Source organism: Perca flavescens, chromosome 7 (genome assembly GCF_004354835.1).
Source record: "Perca flavescens isolate YP-PL-M2 chromosome 7, PFLA_1.0, whole genome shotgun sequence".
Classification (NCBI taxonomy): domain Eukaryota; kingdom Metazoa; phylum Chordata; class Actinopteri; order Perciformes; family Percidae; genus Perca; species Perca flavescens.
This window is the reverse complement of record NC_041337.1, coordinates 23,306,550-23,329,278: the sequence shown is the minus strand read 5'-3', so window position 1 is coordinate 23,329,278 and position 22,729 is coordinate 23,306,550. Positions and strand designations below refer to the sequence as shown.

Sequence of the window (22,729 nt, the reverse complement as noted above, 5' to 3'; positions counted from 1 at the left end):
ATGAAGTTTGTGGTTTTTGCTCTCTTTGTTGCTGGTGGTAAGGATGTTACACACAGGAGACTGTTACATCTGCATTGAGCCATGCAACTAAAGTATTTCAGCTTTCTCTACAAACTGAATGCAGATTAATAGTTAAGAGTCTGTCTCTGTCTGTCTCTTCAGCCTACGGGTGCGGCGTGCCCACCTTCCACCCTGTGGTGACGAGGGTGGTTGGAGGAGAGGATGTCAGGCCTCACAGCTGGCCATGGCAGGTAAAACATGCTCCGAAAACAAGGCATCAACGGTCGGAAAAAAATACTTATTTAAGACTGCAGACTTCATGAAAGTATAGTAAATTATAGGCTGTTAAGATATACAGTACAGTATGTGACAAGGACACTACATCACAATAATAGAGCAAATTCAAAGTGTTTTACATAAGGCGAAGAAATGCAATACAACTATGGACTAGATTTATCAAGCCGTTTGTACTAATTGGTCGCAAAGACGGACGTAACCGATGCGGGCTATTTACAAACAGGGCGCACTTGGGTAAAACCGCAGATTGTCTGCCACATGAGCGAGAAGAGACAAGTTGCGCTTTCAATATGCGTTCGTGGGAGGAAATTCTGCGGGGGAAATTCTCCGCCTCTTAAAAGCAGGTCTAAACCAACCGCTATCGAGTTTCCTCGTAGACCTTTATGCCGCTGGTGAAATATCCATCCATCCATCCCATCCATCTTCGTCCGCTTATCCGGTGTCGGGTCGCGGGGGGAGCAGCTCCAGCAGGGGACCCCAAACTTCCCTTTCCCGAGCAACATTAACCAGCTCCGACTGGGGGATCCCGAGGCGTTCCCAGGCCAGGTTGGAGATATAATCCCTCCACCTAGTCCTGGGTCTTCCCCGAGGCCTCCTCCCAGCTGGACGTGCCTGGAACACCTCCCTAGGGAGGCGCCCAGGGGGCATCCTTACCAGATGCCCGAACCACCTCAACTGGCTCCTTTCGACGCAAAGGAGCAGCGGCTCTACTCCGAGCTCCTCACGGATGACTGAGCTTCTCACCCTATCTCTAAGGGAGACGCCAGCCACCCTCCTGAGGAAACCCATTTCGGCCGCTTGTACCCTGGATCTCGTTCTTTCGGTCATGACCCAGCCTTCATGACCATAGGTGAGGGTAGGAACGAAAACTGACCGGTAGATCGAGAGCTTTGCCTTCTGGCTCAGCTCTCTTTTCGTCAAACGGTGCGATAGATTGAATGCAATACCGCACCCGCTGCGCCCGATTCTCCGACCAATCTCCCGCTCCATTGTCCCCTCACTCGCGAACAAAACCCCAAGGTACTTGAACTCCTTCACTTGGGGTAAGGACTCATTCCCTACCTGGAGAAGGCATTCCATCGGTTTCCTGCTGAGAACCATGGCCTCCGATTTAGAGGTGCTGATCCTCATCCCAACCGCTTCACATTCGGTTTGCGAACCGATCCAGTGAGTGCTGAAGGTCGCAGGCCGATGATGCCATCAGGACCACATCATCTGCAAAGAGCAGCGATGAGATCCCCAGCCCACCAAACTGCAACCCCTCCCCACCCCGACTACGCCTCGATATCCTGTCCATAAATATTACAAACAGGATTGGTGACAAAGCGCAGCCCTGGCGGAGGCCAACCCTCACCTGAAACGAGTCCGACTTACTACCGAGAACCCGGACACAGCTCTCACTTTGGTCATACAGAGATTGGATGGCCCTGAGTAGAGACCCCCTCACCCCATACTCCCGCAGCACCTCCCACAGTATCTCCCGGGGGACCCGGTCGCACCTTGGAGTAGACTTTACCAGGGAGGCTGAGAAGTGTGATACCCCTATAATTGGCACACACCCTCTGGTCCCCCTTTTTAAAGAGGAACCACCACCCCAGTCTGCCACTCCTTTGGCACCGTCCCAGACTTCCACGCAATGTTGAAGAGGCGTGTCAACCAGGACAGCCCCTCCACACCCAGAGCCTTGAGCATTTCTGGACGGATCTCATCAATCCCCGGGGCTTTGCCACTGTGTAGTTGTTTGACTACATCAGTGACTTCCGCCTGGGAAATCGACGACAATCCCCCGTTATCCTCCAGCTCTGCCTCTAACATAGAGGGCGTATTAGTCGGATTCAGGAGTTCCTCAAAGTGCTCCTTCCACCGCCCTATTACCTCCTCAGTGGAGGTCAACAGTGTCCCATCCTTACTGTACACAGCTTGGATGGTTCCCCGCTTCCCCCTGAGGTGGCGAACAGTTTTCCAGAAACACTTTGGTGCCGACCGAAAGTCCTTCTCCATGTCTTCTCCAAACTTCTCCCACACCCGCTGCTTTGCCTCTTTCACGGCAGAGGCTGCAGCCCTTCGGGCCCTTCGGTACCCTGCAACCGCCTCCGGAGTCCTCCGAGATAACATATCCCGGAAGGACTCCTTCTTCAGTCGGACGGCTTCCTGACCACTGGTGTCCACCACGGTGTTCGTGGGTTACCGCCCCTTGAGGCACCTAAGATCCTAAGACCACAGCTCCTCGCCGCAGCTTCAGCAATGGAAACTTTGAACATTGTCCACTCGGGTTCAATGCCCCCAGCCTCCACAGGGATGCACGAAAAGCTCCGCCCGAGGTGTGAGTTGAAAGTCTGTCGGACAGGGCCTCCTCCAGACGTTCCCAATTTACCCGCACTACACGCGTTTGGCTTACCAGGTCTGTCCAGAGTCTTCCCCACCCCTGACCCAACTCACCACCAGATGGTGATCGGTTGACAGCTCTGCCCCTCTCTTCACCCGAGTGTCCAAAACATACGGCCTCAGATCAGATGAAACGATTATGAAATCGATCATTGACCTTCGGCCTAGGGTGCTCTGGTACCAGGTACACTTATGAGCATCCCTATGTTCGAACATGGTGTTCGTTATAGACAATCCATGACTAGCACAGAAGTCCAACAACAAACAACCACTCTGGTTTAGATCAGGGAGGCCGTTCCTCCCAATCACGCCTCTCAGGTGTCTCCATCATTGCCCACGTGTGTTTGAAGTCCCCCAGCAGAACAATGGAGTCCCCCACTGGAGCCCCATGCAGGACTCCAGTCAAGGTCTCCAAGAAGGCCGAATACTCCGAACTCCTGTTTGGTGCATATTCACAAACAACAGTCAGAGTTTTCCCCCCAAACCCGCAGGCGTGGGAGGCGACCCTCTCGTCCACCGGGTAAACTCCAACACAGCGGCGCCAGCCGGGGCTTGTGAGTATCCCCACACCCGCCCGGCGCCTCACACCCTGGGCAACTCCGGAGAAGAAAAGAGTCCAACCCCTATCCAGGAGTATGGTTCCAGAACCGAGACTGTGCGTGAGGTAAGCCCCACCAGATCTAACCGGTAGCGCTCCACCTCCCGCACCAGTTCCGGCTCCTTCCCCCACAGAGAGGTGACGTTCCACGTCCCCAGAGCCAGCGTCTGCCGCCCGGGTCTGGTCCGTCCGAGGCCCCTGACCTTCACTGCCACCCATGTGGCATCGCACCCGACCCCAACGGTTCCTCCCACAGGTGGTCGGCCCATGGGCTGGAGAGATGGGAGCCACGTAGCTTGTTCGGGCTGTGCCCGGCCGGGCTCCGTGGCAAACCCGCCACCAGGCGCTCGCCCGACGAGCCGCCCGTCTGGGCCTGGCTCCAGACGGGGCCACGGGCTTCCTCCGGGCAGGGTCACTCCATCTCTACCTTGCTTCTTCATTGGGGTTTTTGAACCATTCTTTGTCTGGCCCCTCACCTGAGACCACTTTGCCTTGGGAGACCCTACCAGGAGCACAAAGCTCCAGACAACACAGCCCTCAGGTTCACAGAGACACACAAACCTCTCCACCACGATAAGGTGATGGTTCACGGAGAAGTAGCAACAGTAATTTGAGCAAGACGAAGACATAGGCGAGGCTGAAAATATTTTTTACACAAGAATCACACTTTGTCAGTGAACACAACATCATTTAGCGTTACAGATCAAGCAGCCATGCAATATTAGAGTTACTGGAAGAAATCAAAGATGAAATTCAATCTCCCACTCAGCGTTCACATTCCATTCCAGCAGTTGTTAAACTCCTCGCTACTTTACAAATATTGGCAGCAGGATCATTTCAAGCAGTCATAGCATCAGCAGTGGGAATATCGCAGTCTGCACTCAGCCGTATCATAGCACAAGTACCGCTTTGCTACAGCGCAATTTACGGTAAAGTGGACGGAGAAAGACGCTGATTGCCTGATGGGTGTCAGGGTTGATAAATACTACTCAAAATGTAGAAGATAGCGTGCGCTATTACCGAACTCGCATAAACAGACGCAGCGCAAATTGCGCTAGTGTTAGTAAATTAGGCCCTATGTTTAAAAGACAATAAATAATCAAATTAATGAATTAAAATAGAATACATTTAGATAAATAAAATAAGATAATATACAAATAGACAAAAAATAATAATAATGGACCAATAATATAGTGGTTACAGTGCAATAAGCTGCCCCAAATTCAATAACGAAAATAATTCATCAAAGGCACAGAAAAACAGGACAGTTTTTAATATTTGGCTTAAATCAGGGTGCATTTAATATATGAAAGAGATACAGCTGCATGTGTGCCTGTGCTATGTCTTTGAGGGCAGATACAGAAAAGAACACTTGTTGATTGTGTTCATATGTACGTTTTAGATTTCCCTGCAGTACAACAGACAGGGCGAGTGGAGACACACCTGTGGAGGTACTCTGATCTCTGACCAGTGGGTCCTCACTGCTGCTCACTGTATCAGGTATGGATCCGTGGAGCCCAAAACAGTTCATGATGATAGGTTATCATGACTCGATGCAGCACTGACACAATATTAGCAATCACTGACATGAAGCATGCTGTGTGGAATTATAGATGTATATTAAAATATGTGATTTATTTAGTTTCCAATACAATTTTACTTAATTCCTGAAATTCTTTGAATCCAGAGCCCAAAGGGAATGATCTCAAACCACTAGCACATTTCTCTGCTTTTCTTTTCACTTTTAGGACTTAACAGTAGATTAAAATGCTTGTTAGGAACACCACATTTTCATATAGAATCCACAAAACATGGTTGGTAATTTGGATAGTGATTGTCTTTTAAGCTTACTACAGAAAAGCATCAAGAAACGTAATCTTTGAAGAGGATCTATGAGCTAATACTTTACTACTTCACATTCTTCTCTCTGTCAACTTGCAGCAGTGGCAGGGAGTACAGAGTTGCCATGGGAAAGCACAACCTGATCCAGACTGAGGAGGGTGTTGTGTTCATGGGCACCGCTAACATTGTTGTGCATGAGAAGTGGAACCCCTTGTTCATCCGGTAAAAAAAGAAAAAAAAAAGACTTGTGGCTATGAATTGCGAGACTTTGCTGAAAACCAAAAAAGATAATTTCTGTAAACGTTACATTTTACAGCAGGTGTATGATGAATCTAAATGTGTGTTTCCTCTCCAGTAATGACATCGCCCTGATCAAGCTGGAGTCCCCTGTTACCTTCTCTGACAGCATCACGGCTGCTTGTCTCCCTGCTGCCGGCTTCATCCTCCCCCATGACGAGCCCTGCTACGTCACTGGATGGGGTCGCCTCAGCAGTAAGTGCCCTGACAAAGTCGGTTTAATTTAATAGATCACTTAAAACATCATCGGATAATAGTTTCAGTAGTGTGCAATGATCTCAAAAGAAAAACTAGCTGAGAAAGCATTATTTCCTGCTTAATAAAATATTGTTCTAACAATTTCTTCGTATTTAGGTTAGTAATACAGTATTATCTTAGCATTTCAGCTTTAAATGTATATGTTTATGTACTGTATACAGTAAATGTAAAGAAGACCTTTTTGTTTTGTGTATTTGTATCTAATTAAGTTAGATAATGATCAATTTCTTTTTACTGCAGAGTGGTCTACTATTCTAAAATAAAAAAGTTTTACAGTGTGGATGGAAAATAGTTGTTTGCCTAAACCTTTCTAATCAGTGTTTTCCTCAAACATCTGTCTTGTTAAAGGTTAAATACCATTTGTTTTCAACCTGCACCCTTTTTTTTCTGTTTTTGTGTGACTGATAGGAACAACAATCTTTAAAATTGGTCCAGTATTAAGCATGAACGCTGTAACCAGCAGCCACAGACCGGGCTGCAATGTAACCCTATGGGGCAAATGTGCATTGTCAATTTGGTCCACTAAAAGTGCTTTTTTTGCGCCTGAAAGGCTCAGATTATTATTCTAAGCGTCTGACTAACATTATGGAAAGGATCCTTACAGAGATAGGCCTTTTTAAAACCTATTTAAGACCTTTCTGTTTAACCAGAAACAGCTTTGAGGTCGCTAGCACTAAACCTACCTGACTCCATTAAAAAAACAATACTTTTAGCGTGTATAGAGCCAACATATAATTGTAATTTCCCCACTGGGGATCAATAAACAGTATAAATTAAATTAGAATATAGAATATTAATCTGAACCTGGCAACAGCAAAACAAGCACTTTTGTGAACGTACAAGCTGCACAATTGCCCTATTAACTTACATTGTAGCTTGTTTAGCCGCTGCCCACTGCAGCGATCTCGCTTAATACTGGACCAGTGTCAGATTGTTGTTCTCATCAGTCACTTAGACACAAAAACATAGGAAAATAGGTTGAACAAAAACAGTAGTTACCCTTTAAAGTTGTGTTTCTCACCAGTCTTTTACCTGAGCTGAAGTTATGCTAGTGTGCATCTCTCATCCAAACAGCCGGAGGTCCCATTGCTGACATCCTGCAGCAGGCCCTCCTGCCGGTGGTGGACCACGCCACCTGTACCAAGCCTGACTGGTGGGGTTCTCAGGTGAAGGATACCATGGTCTGTGCTGGTGGAGATGGAGTTGTGTCCGGTTGCAACGTGAGTCTAAAATAACACAAAATTACACATCATAGAACCTTTGCTTCTGACATCAGTAAACTTCCTCAACCTGTTAAGTCTGTCATGCGTTATAGAGAGGATCATTCTTCTGTTTTATTGAAGGTTTTTTTCTGTACTTATTGGGGAGAAAAGAGCAAATACATTTTCCATTTCAATAGTAATTTTACATGTCACAAACTGTAACAAAACAGAGCTGCAATGATTAGTCATTTCATCAAGTCAGAAAAAAAAAATGTATTAGCATTTGAAGTCATTTATGTATTCACAAATATTCACTGGTTCCAGTTTTTAGACTTCTCTGATATTTAACTAAATATCTTTTGGTTTTTTGACTGTTGGTCTGACAAAACAAGCTATTATGTCAACTTAGGCTTGATGGTGTCAGGAAATTGTGATGGGCTTTTTCTGACAAATTATAGACCAAACGATTAAGAGAGAATCTACAGATTGATCAATAATGACAATAACTGTTGCACTTACAAACACTATGTGCTCTGTCCCTTTACATTTTAGTCTTTTATCTGAGATTCTTCCTCTGATACACCACAAATATCTGAAAACTATCTCTCCTAAAATACTTTTATTTGTGAATAACATTCAGTATTTGAGAGAAAGAGTGTCCGTTAGAAGGTCTACAAAATGTAAAAGAACGTCTGTAAGGTATCATGAGATATCATTAGATGTAAACATGTTTTTCAGTGACAAGAAGTTATTATTAAATGTGGAATTTGCATCATATATTTCCTCTCACATGACTCAGGGTGACTCTGGCGGCCCTCTGAACTGCCAGAAGACTGATGGTGCCTGGGAGGTTCACGGCATCGTCAGCTTTGGCTCCGGGCTCAGCTGCAATTTCCCCAAGAAGCCCACTGTCTTCACCCAAGTCAGCTCCTACATCGACTGGATCAGCTCTGTAAGCTCCTGAACCTCTCACTACATCATTGTTGTTTTATTTGAGCTTTTTCATTCAGGTATCAAGGGTTAAAATAGTAAAAAATCTGGATCAATTAATAATAATGATACCATGTGTTATTGCTGAAAACATGACGCTGCACTAAATCTAACATGTCTCTATCATCTCTTCCACAGAAAATGGTGGCCTATTGAGCGGGCAGGCTTTTGGGATCAAAGCCACCATGTGCACACACATGAATAAAATGTGGAACTGAAAACGATTTTGTGTTCTTTTATGTTTTGTACCATCTTTGTCTTCATTATTGGGTCAGCAAGTTTCCCAAAAATATGAAAATCAATAAAGCATAACTGAATTGTAAGCATGAGGAGTCAGCTGAAATATTACTTTTATTTTGACAAATATTTCATCTATTAAATTTGACCAAGGACACTTAAATAGCAGAAAAAAATGTAATGTTGCCTAACTGGAGTAGTGATGGGAAAGTCCTGTCTCCAACCACATGCTGTGTTCTCAGACACCACCACTTGTTTGGCTTTCTGCATTTGTCAGCCAGGTTTCCCAGGACAGTATATACAGTACACTGGTAAGAAGTTGCTAACATGCAGTATAAATACAAGCCTGCTGTTAACACAAGATTTAGGCACACACTACATACTCTACAGTCATGAGGAGGCTGGTGGTTCTCGTTTTTGTGGTAGCTAGCGGTAAGACGGTTTCAATCTTCTCACATAACTTACTTAAAACTCATTTGGTGTGGTATAATCCAGACGAATAGTCCCGTAATAGTCTTGTAAAGAGTACTTATAATCATGTTGTGTTTGAAAAAGTATGAATTGTTCAATCCCAGCTGAACGTGTACATTCTTATCTAAAATTACCGTAATCAAAAAACTCCAAATCACCTACTTTTTAACATTAAGTATGGTGCAAAACTCACAATATACATTACTGACCCTGTCCCAGCCTACGGATGTGGCCTTCCCACTGTCCCTCCTGTGCTGAGCAGGGTGGTGGCAGGAGAGGACGTCAGGCCTCACAGCTGGCCCTGGCAGGTAGGCTCTGCTCTATATCTGTATAAAAAAAGAAATAAAAAAAAATCACTCACAACCACAGAACAGCATAAACACTACATATACTCTCTGAATCTTCTTTATTTTAGTAATGTTGAATTTCGGATGATTTCTCTTCTGGAGCAGAAAAAGAGGGAGGAGAGATGAAATGGATTTGTAACACGTTGGAGTGAAATTGTAATGTGTAGTAATGCACACTCTGCTCACTCTGCTCTGCTCAGATCTCGCTCCAGTCAGACAGCAGTGGGCGCTGGAGGCACGTCTGTGGAGGCACCATGCTCTCTTCTGACTGGGTCCTCACTGCTGCACACTGCATCAAGTATGTTTAACTCCACCCGAGGGGAAGGTTGTCAATATAATCACGATTACAATACAGCATGTTTTTAAAAGGCTTCCCAATCTGGGCTGGGACAGTTTTTGTTTATGATTATACACACAGACAGACACGCACACACACGCGCACGCGCACGCACACACACACACACACACACACACACACACACACACACACACAACTGGTTGTTTGAGTATTTATTTTGTTAAATTGATGATCTATGGTAGTTTTATGAAATTAAGAACTTTTCCACTTTTCATCATCTATTTATACTTAGTACTGTGATTTAATACGCCCAGTTCAAAGTCACAGTTTATATTTACTATGCCAAATCAAAGGTCTGTGCCAGGAAATACTCCTGTGCCCAACAGGAAATGATGAGTTTTGCTTTGTCTGTGACTGTAAGAGCTGTTTGTTTTGGGACTGAACAGAAGAGCAGGGCAGTTATTCTAGATTCAGCATAACCTCACCACCATGCCTGAACAGACAAAGAAAAGAGTGACATGTAGAGAAGTTCAAAAAGCTTTTCTTCACAGTAAAACTTTTTTTTGAGGAGGACGGGGTTTTTTTGTAATCAGAATAAAAAAGCTTACGAAAAGTAGGAAATCTCAGATATTACTGCTTTAACCAGTGGAAAACAGCTTGGTCTCCTAAGCAACCATGCATCACCTCAACAGGATGACTAAGCATTTGCAATCCAGCATCAGCTTAATCAGTTTTGTACATGCAGGCAGAGAAGTCGATACTACGGTTCTAAACGCGGTGTCATCTGTTATCACACAGTGGCCACTATAACTACAGAGTGGAGCTGGGTAAACACAGCCTGAAGACGAGCGAGGAGGGCTCGATGGCTCGGGGGGCAGCCAAAATCATCACTCATGAGGACTACAACACCATGCTCAGCCGGTAAGAGCCACTCACACATCTCAATATCGCCTCAGGAGTCCCAGTGTAAGCATGGTCAGCAGGCCACCTTGTGTAAGCAGAGTGATCAGTTAACTGTTTTTTTTTTTAAATGAGGAAGCTGATGAAGCAAAACATGAATATAGCATGAACCATGTTTTGTTTGTAATTACTTCTTAAATGTGGGTGTACTGTGTTGTCTTTTGCAGTAACGACATCGCCCTGATCAAGCTGTCTTCCCCTGTCACCGTCTCTGACACAATCATGGCCGCCTGCGTTCCAGACCGTGGCGTCGTCCTGCCTCACGGGGCTCCCTGCTATGTCACCGGCTGGGGTCGACTCTCCAGTGAGAGAATGAGAATGAATCACTGTGAATCTGCTTTACAAAGTTCCTTCCTGGACTTGTAGTATGCCTGCTTAGCGGTGTCTAGTCAGTGTCTGTGCACCTGTCACTCAATTTAGGTCAAATGTTAAAGTCAAAGCCAAGAATATTTCACAACCATTAATTGGTCAGAAAAATGGGACATGTATCCATCAGCCTGCTAAATAAGAAGAGACCTTACCATATCTCGGTTAGGGGATTTATTTTCATACTGCAGCTACCAATTCAATCTATGATCATCTTTTGACATAAATGGTATGTCAAAAGAAATAAAAAATGTCTTAAGAGGAAATACATGAAAACAAAGCTAGGGGTAGATACAATGCATTCATCCTAGTAAAACGAAAGCTTTAGTTTGAAGGGAAATGCTACACTGCTGCACATTCTCACTTGACTGAGGTGAGCTTCACAACCAGGATGAATTTTGTTTTAAAGAAGGGAAACTCACAGTTTACTCAGGTAGGCTTGAAGTGTTCAATCGAATGAAACACACTTCATTTTGCTCTGCTTAGTGCCTTTGGCCCAGATGTAGTAAAGTCTGATAAGAAAGCATGGTTTACAGCTACCCTGGAAATCCAGAGTTCTCGCGAGAGCACAATTCCAATTTGCTCAGCGAGTCACTCTGGCATTGAGTAATGATGCTCATTAACTATGCCCTTGTAGCCGAGCTGCACCAATCACATTGGTGTATCTGATATAGGCAGGCCAGAGGCGAGCTAAACGGATGACGACAGTTTAATCTACCAGTTAGCTCCGCTGGTAGCTAAGCGTATGGGGCTCTGGATACGTCACCCCGTGTATTGTTGTGATTGGTCGTAGTGTTATCCAATTGCGTGCAGTTTGATTTTCAAATGCATGCTTGGTGCCGCCCCTCGAGTTGGCCCATTTTCATTACTCAATGCCAGACCCTTAATCTTTCGGATTTGGGTCTGGATTTCCAGGCTAGTTTACAGCCCTCTTATCAATCAAACATATAAACATGCGTGACTGTCTTGTAAGTTCCGGTATTTTACTCAAATTTGAGGGCTTAAACGCTCTTGTACCATTGGACTGTTTTTAAGATCAGTTAGAAGTTGCAACAGACGGGCAAGTTTGTTAGTACTACAGCTATCTTTGAAGTTAAGCTATACACAACTATAAATGGTAGCAAATATAATCCAGTATATCCAAGGTAGCGCTCCTTCAGCTAAATGGCTCAATAGGGATTCCATGTACAGCACTTGGGATACCATTCGTTTTGGCATTAAATGCAATCCTCTATACTCTCTACCCTGGACACCATCTGTAACAGCAAATAATATCTCCCTCAAGCACCCCACCTGTCCCCCGAGTAAACCTGTCTCTTCCCCACAGCTAGCGGTCTTCCGGCTGACATCCTGCAGCAGGCTCTCCTGCCAGTGGTTGGCCACGCTACCTGCTCACTGCCTGACTGGTGGAGCGTCCTGGCAACAGACAAGATGGTCTGTGCCGGGGGTGACGGCATCACTGCTGGCTGTAGTGTAAGTTCATACGAGGAAGGGTCATCTCAAGCTGCAACAGTAATGTAATGGTCAATTAAAGCAATGAGTTATGTCATCTGTAAAATTTTCATCTAGCACAGTATGAAAGTCTTAAGGTAAGTATGATTCAAGGAAATCTTCGCTTTTACTTTGAAATGGTGTAAAAGGAAAATTCTGCGTGACTACGAGATCACTAGTAGCCATACCTCCTTAGTTTGTGTACATAAGCTTCACGCCAACAGTGTGTGTGCTGGCCTGCAGGGAGACTCTGGTGGCCCCCTTAATTGCCAGAACCCTGATGGCTCCTGGGAGGTCCACGGCGTGGTGAGCTTTGGTTCTGGTCAGGGCTGCAACGTCTCCCAGAAGCCAACTGTGTTCACACAAGTCAGCTCCTACATCAACTGGATCAACACAGTGAGAACATTTTCATTTTGTGATTACCTTGCCAGCATAAACAACATAATACGAAGCCAACAAAAGCCTCAGCTTTCAAAAACAGGAAGTGTATTATAATTGTTTCTATTGTTTACTCTGCAGGCTATGACCAACTACTGAAGAAGCTATTCAAGTGCTTTTGTCAGCAGTAAGAACAACTGTGATTTATAATGTGTTGCCTCTTTTTTTACTGCAAAGTAAAAGGAAATGTTTATCAATGCAAACAAATTGACTGCAGAGCCTTTGTTTGTTAATGTGAAGCTAAAGTACTGTTCATGCCCTGGACACTTAAAAACAAGAAGCCCTTTTTAAACTAGGCCATGCCGGATGGGGCATTGACAACTATATAGCATCCAGATGTTTCTCTCAGCTGTCAATACAGCAGCTGTGTATGAACTCAGCATTGGTGAACATTACCAAAGTTAGAAAATATTGATGTTTAAATGTTCAGGGGATTATGGCATACGAGTCAACATGGAATTATACACACAACTGTTAAGGAATCCAAATACACTTCTTAAAACACTGTGTTAATTAACAAATACTTCCTTTTATTTCTCATAAAATATTCATGAGATACATTTGTTTTTACTCTTTTCAGAGAAGAAAAACTCCACAAACAATTAGAACTATCATAGAAAAGCACATTTTCACAGTACATATAAAAGAAATATAGATTTAAGTAATAAAATAAGAAATTATAAATGAACAAACAGCATGTGTTCCAGACACTCATCTGAGTAAAACAGAAAGGGACTGCTAAAAACTAATTTCATCAATGTAAAACATTTGAACTACATTGTAATAAAAATCAATCATGTAGTTAACTGGTCCTTTGAAAATGAGGTACGATGGCTCAATCTGCAGCACTGAACATTACCACAAAAAAAAAAATATATATATATATAGACCATGTGGCAAGTTTCCACTTTGAAAACAAGTGAGAAAAATGGGGACATTGGACTGTTGAATTTCAGTGACAAACTTGAAGGACCCTGTTGCCTTTTGTTTGACAGAAAACTTGGCAATATACACATTATATGTCCAGCTGATGATGACTGAGTAGCTTTGTTTCATTAACTACATTTGTGTTTTACTTAAACACAGTGCAGAACTAGGTAATGGAGTCATTAATAAAAAAAAGTGCCTTTGAATTCCTTTGGCTTCAGCTGTTCATATCAAAACAACTCTAACTTAAAGAAGAAAGGAGAGTTTGCTGACAGGTATTGATAAAATAGTGCATGGGGATTAAATTCAAACCAGTTATCTGAACAGCTGTCTTTCTTCTCTGTTCTGTTCTTTCTCTGCATACTTCTAAGTGAAAACAGGCAAGTCAAGCTGTGGCTGGAGGAATGGTGATGAGCAAGTGAGTGAGCAATAGTTGCTCTTGTTATGGCACAGCTGCACAGTCAAAGACTCTTTCTGTTGGTCATCTCCAGTACGAGAATAAACAAGCCCAGAAAGAGGCAGACTACACTACCGCCGGTGTTCACCATGGCTACAGGAAAAAGGCTTTTAACTATTCACGAGCTCCATCCATTATGCTCTCACAGACTTCCTTCTCTACCTGCTGTTTGCAAGAGTAAGAGCAACACTGCATTAGAAGAGCAACATTAGAGCTCAGGTTCAGTCACAGTGTCTTTTGAAATGTTTTAGGGAAAGTAGCAATGTTGTTATGAACACAAAGGCACTTGTACTTTACTGTGTAGTGTACAACTTGAGGGCAAAACTCCAGTTTGCTGCAGTCAATTAGCATAAGAAAACCTCCTCAAGGACTTCATGAGATGAGACCATCAACTTCCTAGAAATAGTTTCTTCCTAGAAAGTAATTTCTCTTAAAAAGTAACCTAATGGTGACCATTGCTGCACTAAGAAGTGTAAACATTTCTGCCATAAAATCCATCACAGAGCCCCTTCCCATTCCCTCCCCAACTGACATCCAAATAGTTTACACTTTTGAATGGCTATTTGGTCGTTATCTACCAACTCTGAAGCTCATTTAGGTTTTTGCACAAGTAGACTGTATGGTTGAGTCTCATGAGACATGCGTGTCGACAGACAGCAACAACAAGCGACAAAGTTAACAAGTCAATAATGAGCTAAAGTTCAAGACCCAGCTATGTTTCTCAAGAGGTTGTGGAATCCAAACCTGAAGGGAAATTTGAAATTAGCTAGAAACACTACTTTAAATCGTATGCTAATCTTATTCTGTGGTTAGGCAGCGGTTTTCTAGCCTGTTAGCCATGAACATTTGATAATCTAATGGCATGTCAGAGCTGTGTTTCTGTAAGTTTGTTTTAGCATCTGTGTGCCCTTTAAAGTTCAAAATGCCTCAACACAGCTTTGAAGAAGTAAAGATATTATGTTGTGGTGTTTTTAATGAAACAACTGATACTAAATTAAGTCATTTTGTGATTTTGAACCATATCCTGCTCAGTAAAGAAATAGCTAACAGACCATGTACTGAACAGGGGTTTGTCTTTCTAAGGTGAAACGTAAAACTTGGGTTTTCTCTTGTATATGCTGCTGTACTTGACGGTAACATTTGACTGCCTTCTCACTAACACAAGTGATATTTTGTTTCCATTCAACTACTACAATTCCCATTAGGTTTTGGTTGAGTGCCTATGGCTAAGAGTCATGGGAGCTGTAGCTGATAAATGCTAACAAAAGGTTCACATTGTTTTAACTATGATAAAACAAAGTTGGTCAAAATATAGAAGTTTGTGCTGTCCAGTAGAAACCTTGTCTTAGAATATGTAAAGTCCCAGTACCATGTTTCAGCTTTTCAAGGAGCCAGAAACAAAAGCTAGTGCAACAGAAGCTAATATAGAAGTAGAGGACCAGGAGAGACAATACTGTTGACGTGAGGGAGAGTTTCTGTATAGCATACCACATCAGGTCAAGCACATACAATGCTCAGTCACTCACCATGAAGCCTGCATTTGGTGGCAGTAGTACTCCCAAACCTCAGCAGCTACTTCACAAAATGAGTGCCCTGCACATATCTATTTAAGTGTGCACACAAATGCTAACTATAACTGCTCATTGATGTCCCATGATCTTTCACCGTCAACTCACATCTTTAGTCAGTGCACAGTGGAAAATGCATCAACAGAAAATGACCTTGACATAAATGAGAACTGCATATGTTGTGTGCTTTCAATGCAATGTGCCACAGTGTGACATAGTGAGCAGGGATCCAGCAACTATGTACGTCATTATCTGTTTCAGTGGTCCAAAATTTAAAAAAAGATATTAAAGTGCTCATATTATGCTTTTTGGCTTTTTTTTAAAGATTTTGTGTTAATATATATATATATATATATATATATATATATATATATACAATTTTTAGTGCACGTTATAGGTTTACAAAGTGAAAAAGCCCAATGTCCACCCCAAAGGGACTTACCATCTCCAACAGAAAACACTGTTCACAAACTGCTCCAAACAGCTCTATTGTAGTCCAGCCTTTACCTCCGTGACGAACGTCACTTTGTAACACACGTTATAATGCTCGCCTAGCTGCTAGCGTGGCACACCCTCACACTCTGCTTCTGACTGGCTAGTAGTCCTTACCTAGCTACTGCACATGTGCGACTCCCAACAAAGATGGAATTGAAGTGAGATGCCTCACTCTGTAGCTAAAACAGAGAGCTCAACACACAGGGTGAAAAGAGGAGCTGCAGCAATGTGCAGTACAACAAAAATATGGTGTTTTTTGAAAATTAAATCATTTAAACCTATTCTGATATAATCTCTAAATACAATTATGAACCTGAAAATTTGAATAATATGAGCACTTTAAATGTTTCTGTGTTCCGTGCTTTGGATCAATGTGGCACTAATGATGAATTATACGGAGTATGAACGGATACTGTATAAAAAAGGTGCAAGTAGAGCAATCTTCAAATCTTGGTTTAAAAACACAGATCCACAAAACGAGATCATGGATGATTCAAAGGAATTTCTGTAGACTGTTGTAAACAAGATCAGCTTGATCTTAAAGCGGAGGCACTTTATCTTCATACTGCGGCGGAGGGGTAAGTGGTTCTATACTGAATCCAGGTGCTTCCTGAGCGTTATCAATGTTTTTCATGTGCAGCTTCTCTGATTTTATCCGGCGGATCTTGATAGGGAGGAGTTTACGGCTATTTTTCCCAGCTCTGCGATTTGATGTGGAAGCAGCAGCAGCGGGAGCAGCAGAAGCAATGGAAGCTGGAGCAGGCTGTGATCCGGTAATTGTGGCCTCTGACCCTTCAAATTCATACTGTACACCATCAACTTGGACAAGTTCATCATAGGAAGGTAGCTGGGAGGTGCTTGGGCGAGGATTGCTCTGACGGACAGGGTACTGGCCACTGCCTACTACCTCTTCATAGCTGGGTACAGCATAACGGTGGGCTTGTTCCTCAGCACTGCAGACATTCATAGAAACATATAGACATGAATGACACAAATCATTATGTGTACTCATTATGTGTGTCAGTTCCTGTTCTGAAGCTAATAAGAGGGAATAATATATAATCAATATATTATTATTCTCACATGCTTTATGTAAAATCTATAGTGTATTGCCGGTTTAATCACACATCACTTCCTGTGATGAGAAATATTCAGGACTTGAAAGCTTGCCACCCAACAGCATGGACTTGACTAGCTATGATGTCAGTAAATAAAAAACTAAGCAAACATGGATGTATGTATGTAATGTCAATTTGTTAGCTTATTGAATAAAAAAAAAAGGCTGCTGTTCGTCATCGTGTATTGTGTGGATTGTGGATGTTGTTTAGCTAGAAAGCTACGGTTGGACTCACGTTTCTCTTTGCTCCTGCTCCCTCGCTGCCACTACTCTGTGGTCCTGGGCCTGTTGGAGCCTCTGCTGCTCTCGCTGTTTGTTCCTCATTCCCAGACACAGGGACAGCAGCAGCATGACCACCCCAGACCCCACCAAGACAAAGGCCACAGAAGACGCTTTATGTTTCCTGCCACTAGTTTCACCATCTCCTCCTGAACTGCTGCTGCTATTACCGGCCGCGTCTGCAGGTACCACGCTCCACACGATCATCACGATGCCAAGGGCAACAAGCCCGACCCCCAAAGCACATAGTGCATACTGGGAACCTGAATTTCCACTGTTTTCACTGCTGCTGCTGTTGTTGTTGTTGTTGTTGTTGTTGTTGCTGTTGTTGCTGCCAGTGCCTCCCCTACCAATGGCGCTTGGCGGTCCGTCCACACTGGAACTGGAACGCATCTTATCAATCCCAAAGCCTTCAGTCAGACCAGCTCCAGTGAGGTCAACAACTGTAGAGAGAAAGATATGTGAGGCCAGTCACAAACTGAGCAACATACCACAGAATGTAACCTCTGTAAAAAAAACACTGAAAAGACACAAATATCCCCCCTTACTCCCTATCTGAATTGGTATGGCTCTCACCAGTCAGAGATAACCTGTTAAGAAATGAAGAAAACAAACATGTCACTGCCAGTGAGAGATTTGTTATTTATGAGAGAGCCAATCCATTTTAGTGAAAATTACATAAAACATTTCACAGAAGTAAAAACACCTATGTCAAGGCTTCTAGGAATGGGTGTGTTGCAAGGTAAAAAATTTACAGCAGCATTTCAAAGTCACTAGTTAGCCAATGTCAACACATTACAAGGGTAGATAAAGACGGCCCCGGCCACTTTAGAAAATAACCTTGGCTATGAAATATAATTATGTGTTCGTGCAATTTCAAAACCAAACAATAAATGGAAAAAATATTAGTTTAGCATTAATTTAACTGTTGCACACACTAACATTATTCTCTAAAATGCAATGAGCATGCATACTTGCACACTGCATACTTAGACCATGCCACTGATCACAAGGCCTACCTGCAGTGTTACTACTATCTTTACTAGATCTGAGAGTAGATGAGGACTGCTGGGAACTGTAACTAAACTCAGACAATACTCCAAGGAATCAACTTGTGACCATTTAATAATGCACCCACAAAGTAGGCTACTCTGCAAAACATGCCCAAACCTGCTGGGACTGAGGGGGAAGCAGTCTAAATTAGGTAAACCCCAGCTCCAATGTAGGAATACCCTCGAACTAAAGAATGCATGGCATGAGACTGTGTTATGTGTGTCATTGCAGCTGGAATGACACTAGCGGTCCTGCTATCACCCACAAGATTGTTGTGCAACCCAGAGGCACGTATACGTGAAGATGTCACAGTATTATGGACTTGTGTGGGGCGTGTTACAGTTCAGCCCTAAGGTTATATTTCACCACATGCCAGGTTTTACAGTAAATAAGTAAGACATTGACATTCTGATAAAAAAAAACTTCTTTCCACCAAGCTCTGTAGCCTACATCATAGGTGTGTGATCATGTCAGAAATAGCCCTAGAGCCAAATGTTTAGGCTACCTCTAAAGTAGTCTTTTATTATTGTATTAACCAGTATCGCTTGGGTCAAATTTTGATATAACATGGCTGTTTGTGTAAGGCTCGACCCTGTTTGAGCAATACATTCTCATTAAACGTGTTTTTATTTGACCGTTGTTTCGCTAACACATACCGTGCAGTGCCCGTTGGACTGAAACAATACTGGGCGGGTTGCTTACGTTGACCACAGCAGGAGAGGCGACGTAACGCAGCGCAACAAAAACTTTCCAGAATCTTGAACTTCGGCTACTGCATTTACTTTTAGTAATATTTCAGCGATACAAATAAATAATTCAGCGAAGGGCTTTGCACTCACCTTTCCATCGTTTTGATATGCTAGTCTTCGCTTCTTCTTCTTCTCCAAGCTGGAAAGTGTGGCATTTATATATTCAAACTCTGCCGACACAGACAGGACGATTATGTGGCATAATTTGGTGATAAACAGCAAATTATCAAGGGTTAGTAGGAACTTTGCTTCTGAGACTGATGCGTCCAGACAAAGAGAGAGACAAAAAGAGAGAGCAGGGAGGGGGCTGGACTTCCAGTTTCATTAACCCTTTCACTCTCGGGCCTGTCGATAGATGAAGAATGTCGGGAAATATTTTTGTTATTTTACCTCTGCATATTTGGCTATAGTCCAGTTGTCTTCAGTCTTCAGCATCTGTAGACACAAGTATTTAACCTTTAAAAACGCTAAATGATTTGCATTGAGTTCCACTTTTTTGTACCGGTCCCTTTATTTGTGCTGCAGTGTAAAATGCCGGGAAAATACACAACAGTAAGAGTTATAATATCTTATGACGATACAAGAAAAGAGTGCCTAAAAATATCCGAGGGACCTTTCCTGTAAATAATGTATGCAAATTAGAAACAGTATTCATTTCCAATTAGAGTTTATGCTAATTATGTCTACCAGGTCACAATAAATAACTTGAGATAATATGGAGATGTCTGCTGTTTTAAAGCAAAAGTTACATAGGGGATACACAAAATATAAGGACGTTTTTCACCTGATATTTTGTGTATCCCCTCTGAAAACAGCAGACATCTCCATATTATCTCAGGTTGTTTATTGTGACCTGGTAAAGTCAGAAAATAACACACATGATGACAGGACAGACCCTTTGCATGTTAGGAGAGGGGATACACATTATAGCAGGTGAAAAACGGCCTGATATTTTGTGTATCCCGTCTGTAACTTATATGGCAGACAGGTGAACAAAGCGGTTAATTGAAAAGTCATATTAAACTAAATTAAATTAAAACAGAAATCACGTTAGATGGCAGGAAGGGACGGGTTAGCAAAGACGAGGAAAAAATATTGTTCATTAGCATGACTAACGTAGATAGGCCTATAGGAGCATGTCAATATGGAACTTTGGAAAACACGTTGATTAATCCACAACAATAAACGACGCATTAAACAATTCACACATCGCCTTAATGTAACAGACAAATACACGTATTTATGTAGATAAACGAGACCCTTGTTACTATGGAAAACCCTGTGGAGTCTTGTAACTTTTAGCTGCAGCTGTAGTTCCAATGAGACAACCTGTAGGGGGACCGAAGCTCCGCTCTGAGTCCACACGCGCTCCCGCAGCCAGGGGATAGGCCTACAAATCCTGGCGGGGATAAGTACCTCTTTGCCATGGCTATATGATGTTTACTGCAGAATGGATTTCAAGGACTTTGCGCGCCGATTAATGGCCTCCAACGTTTATATTTTTTCTGCGAATCTTTGAGTTAACATGTAGCCTACTAAACATGAGTTTAATTTGCACCGCAGCGCCGCCACGCCTTGATGCTCATAACAAGAATAGGCTATAGTTATCTTTATTGAAGTGAATTAGGTTTAAATCGTCATCATGCATGAATGAATGATATTTTTGCAGTTTTACACATAATAATCCAAGATGATCACATCACACAAAACCTACTTGTGCACAGGAGCCGTGTGAGAAAGGAAAAGGGCAGAGGGGCGCGGGGGACAGTTCACCTCTGGGTCTCGCAAATGGAACGGTCAGGACAAGGGGGAGGAGAGGGGACCACGAGCCTCCTTGGGCTCATCACTTTTATTCTTGGGAAATCTTTAGCAGGAAAAGTTAACCCTCTCCTTGATTTCATGTTGTTTATGGAGAAGGAGAACACAGAAATGAGTCAGGGGAAACGCAACGCTTCCAAGCCAAGGCCGAGCGACATTTTCGAGAGGTGCATGTCAGGCTAAGGCGTAGGGTCCGGCGTAGGTTTGAGTCTTCACGTACCTACGTGCGTAGCAACGGCGTAGAGTATAAAAGTAAGTATAAATCAGCCTTTAGTCAGAGCACAGTCAGCTGAACATGCAAAAAATGTAACATTTGTCAGCAAGGAGCATACAAGTCAACATCCATCCATCCATCTTCGTCCGCTTATCCGGTGTCGGGTCGCGGGGGGAGCAGCTCCAGCAAGGGACCCCAAACTTCCCTTTCCCGAGCAACATTAACCAGCTCCGACTGGGGATCCCGAGTTCCCCAGGCCAGGTTGGAGATATAATCCCTCCACCTAGTCCTGGGTCTTCCCCGAGGCCTCCTCCCAGCTGGACGTGCTTGGAACACCTCCCTAGGGAGGCGCCCAGGGGGCATCCTTACCAGATGCCCGAACCACCTCAACTGGCTCCTTTCGACGCGAAGGAGCAGCGGCTCTACTCCGAGCTCCTCACGGATGACTGAGCTTCTCACCCTATCTCTAAGGGAGACGCCAGCCACCCTCCTGAGGAAACCCATTTCGGCCGCTTGTACCCTGGATCTCGTTCTTTCGGTCATGACCCAGCCTTCATGACCATAGGTGAGGGTAGGAATGAAAACTGACCGGTAGATCGAGAGCTTTGCCTTCTGGCTCAGCTCTCTTTTCGTCTAGGTGCAATAGATTGAATGTAATACCGCACCCGCTGCGCCGATTCTCCGACCAATCTCCCGCTCCATTGTCCCCTCACTCGCGAACAAAACCCCAAGGTACTTGAACTTCACTTGGGGTAAGGACTCATTCCCTACCTGGAGAAGGCATTCCATCGGTTTCCTGCTGAGAACCATGGCCTCCGATTTAGAGGTGCTGATCCTCATCCCAACCGCTTCACACTCGGCTGCGAACCGATCCAGTGAGTGCTGAAGGTCACAGACCGATGATGCCATCAGGACCACATCATCTGCAAAGTGCAGCGATGAGATCCCCAGCCCACCGAACTGCAACCCCTCCCCACCCCGACTACGCCTCGATATCCTGTCCATAAATATTACAAACAGGATTGGTGACAAAGCGCAGCCCTGGCGGAGGCCAACCCTCACCTGAAACGAGTCCGACTTACTGCCGAGAACCCGGACACAGCTCTCACTTTGGTCGTACAGAGATTGGATGGCCCTGAGTAGAGACCCCCTCACCCCATACTCCCGCAGCACCTCCCACAGTATCTCCCGGGGGACCCGGTCATAAGCCTTCTCCAAATCCACAAAACACATGTAGACCGGTTGGGCATACTCCCAGGCTCCCTCCAGGATCCTTGCGAGAGTGAAGAGCTGGTCCGTTGTTCCACGACCAGAACGGAATCCGCATTGTTCCTCCTCAACCCGAGGTTCGACTATCGGCCGAACCCTCCTTTCCAGCACCGTGGAGTAGACTTTACCAGGGAGGCTGAAAAGTGTGATACCCCTGTAATTGGCACACACCCTCTGGTCCCCCTTTTTAAAAAGGCGAACCACCACCCCAGTCTGCCACTCCTTTGGCACTGTTCCAGACTTCCACGCAATGTTGAAGAGTCGTGTCAACCAGGACAGCCCCTCCACACCCAGAGCCTTGAGCAT

At 43.9% G+C, this 22,729-nt stretch overlaps 3 protein-coding genes across 4 annotated transcripts; 2 read left to right on the top strand and 1 right to left on the bottom strand.

The window, feature by feature from the left end:
- On the top strand, positions 1 to 8,106 carry LOC114558292 (chymotrypsin-C). The gene is made up of 8 exons (XM_028582168.1): positions 1 to 37; positions 163 to 251; positions 4,683 to 4,780; positions 5,222 to 5,344; positions 5,478 to 5,614; positions 6,752 to 6,897; positions 7,679 to 7,831; positions 8,008 to 8,106. Exons 1-8 carry the CDS (start codon positions 1 to 3, stop codon positions 8,023 to 8,025), a joined length of 801 nt encoding a protein of 266 aa, XP_028437969.1. The 3' UTR covers positions 8,026 to 8,106.
- A 392-nt stretch (positions 8,107 to 8,498) lies between these two features.
- LOC114558544 (chymotrypsin-like elastase family member 2A) lies at positions 8,499 to 12,608 on the top strand. The gene is made up of 8 exons (XM_028582605.1): positions 8,499 to 8,538; positions 8,797 to 8,885; positions 9,125 to 9,222; positions 10,021 to 10,143; positions 10,350 to 10,486; positions 11,876 to 12,021; positions 12,283 to 12,454; positions 12,559 to 12,608. The coding sequence occupies exons 1-8, from the start codon at positions 8,499 to 8,501 to the stop codon at positions 12,606 to 12,608; spliced, it is 855 nt and encodes a 284-aa protein (XP_028438406.1).
- Positions 12,609 to 16,204: 3,596 nt separating this feature from the next.
- tmem51a (transmembrane protein 51a) lies at positions 16,205 to 20,497 on the bottom strand. 2 transcript variants are annotated; one of them, XM_028583505.1, is made up of 6 exons: positions 20,452 to 20,497; positions 19,513 to 19,557; positions 19,213 to 19,292; positions 17,897 to 17,910; positions 17,277 to 17,763; positions 16,205 to 16,877 (listed from the first exon to the last, which is right to left on the bottom strand). In XM_028583505.1, the coding sequence occupies exons 3-6, from the start codon at positions 19,218 to 19,220 to the stop codon at positions 16,463 to 16,465; spliced, it is 924 nt and encodes a 307-aa protein (XP_028439306.1). In that variant the 5' UTR covers positions 19,221 to 19,292; positions 19,513 to 19,557; positions 20,452 to 20,497; the 3' UTR covers positions 16,205 to 16,462. The 2 variants fall into 2 exon arrangements, with proteins under 2 accessions (XP_028439306.1, XP_028439307.1); XM_028583506.1 differs by lacking the exons at positions 17,897 to 17,910; positions 19,513 to 19,557; positions 20,452 to 20,497 and having other exon boundaries at positions 19,213 to 19,482.
- Positions 20,498 to 22,729: the final 2,232 nt, after the last annotated feature.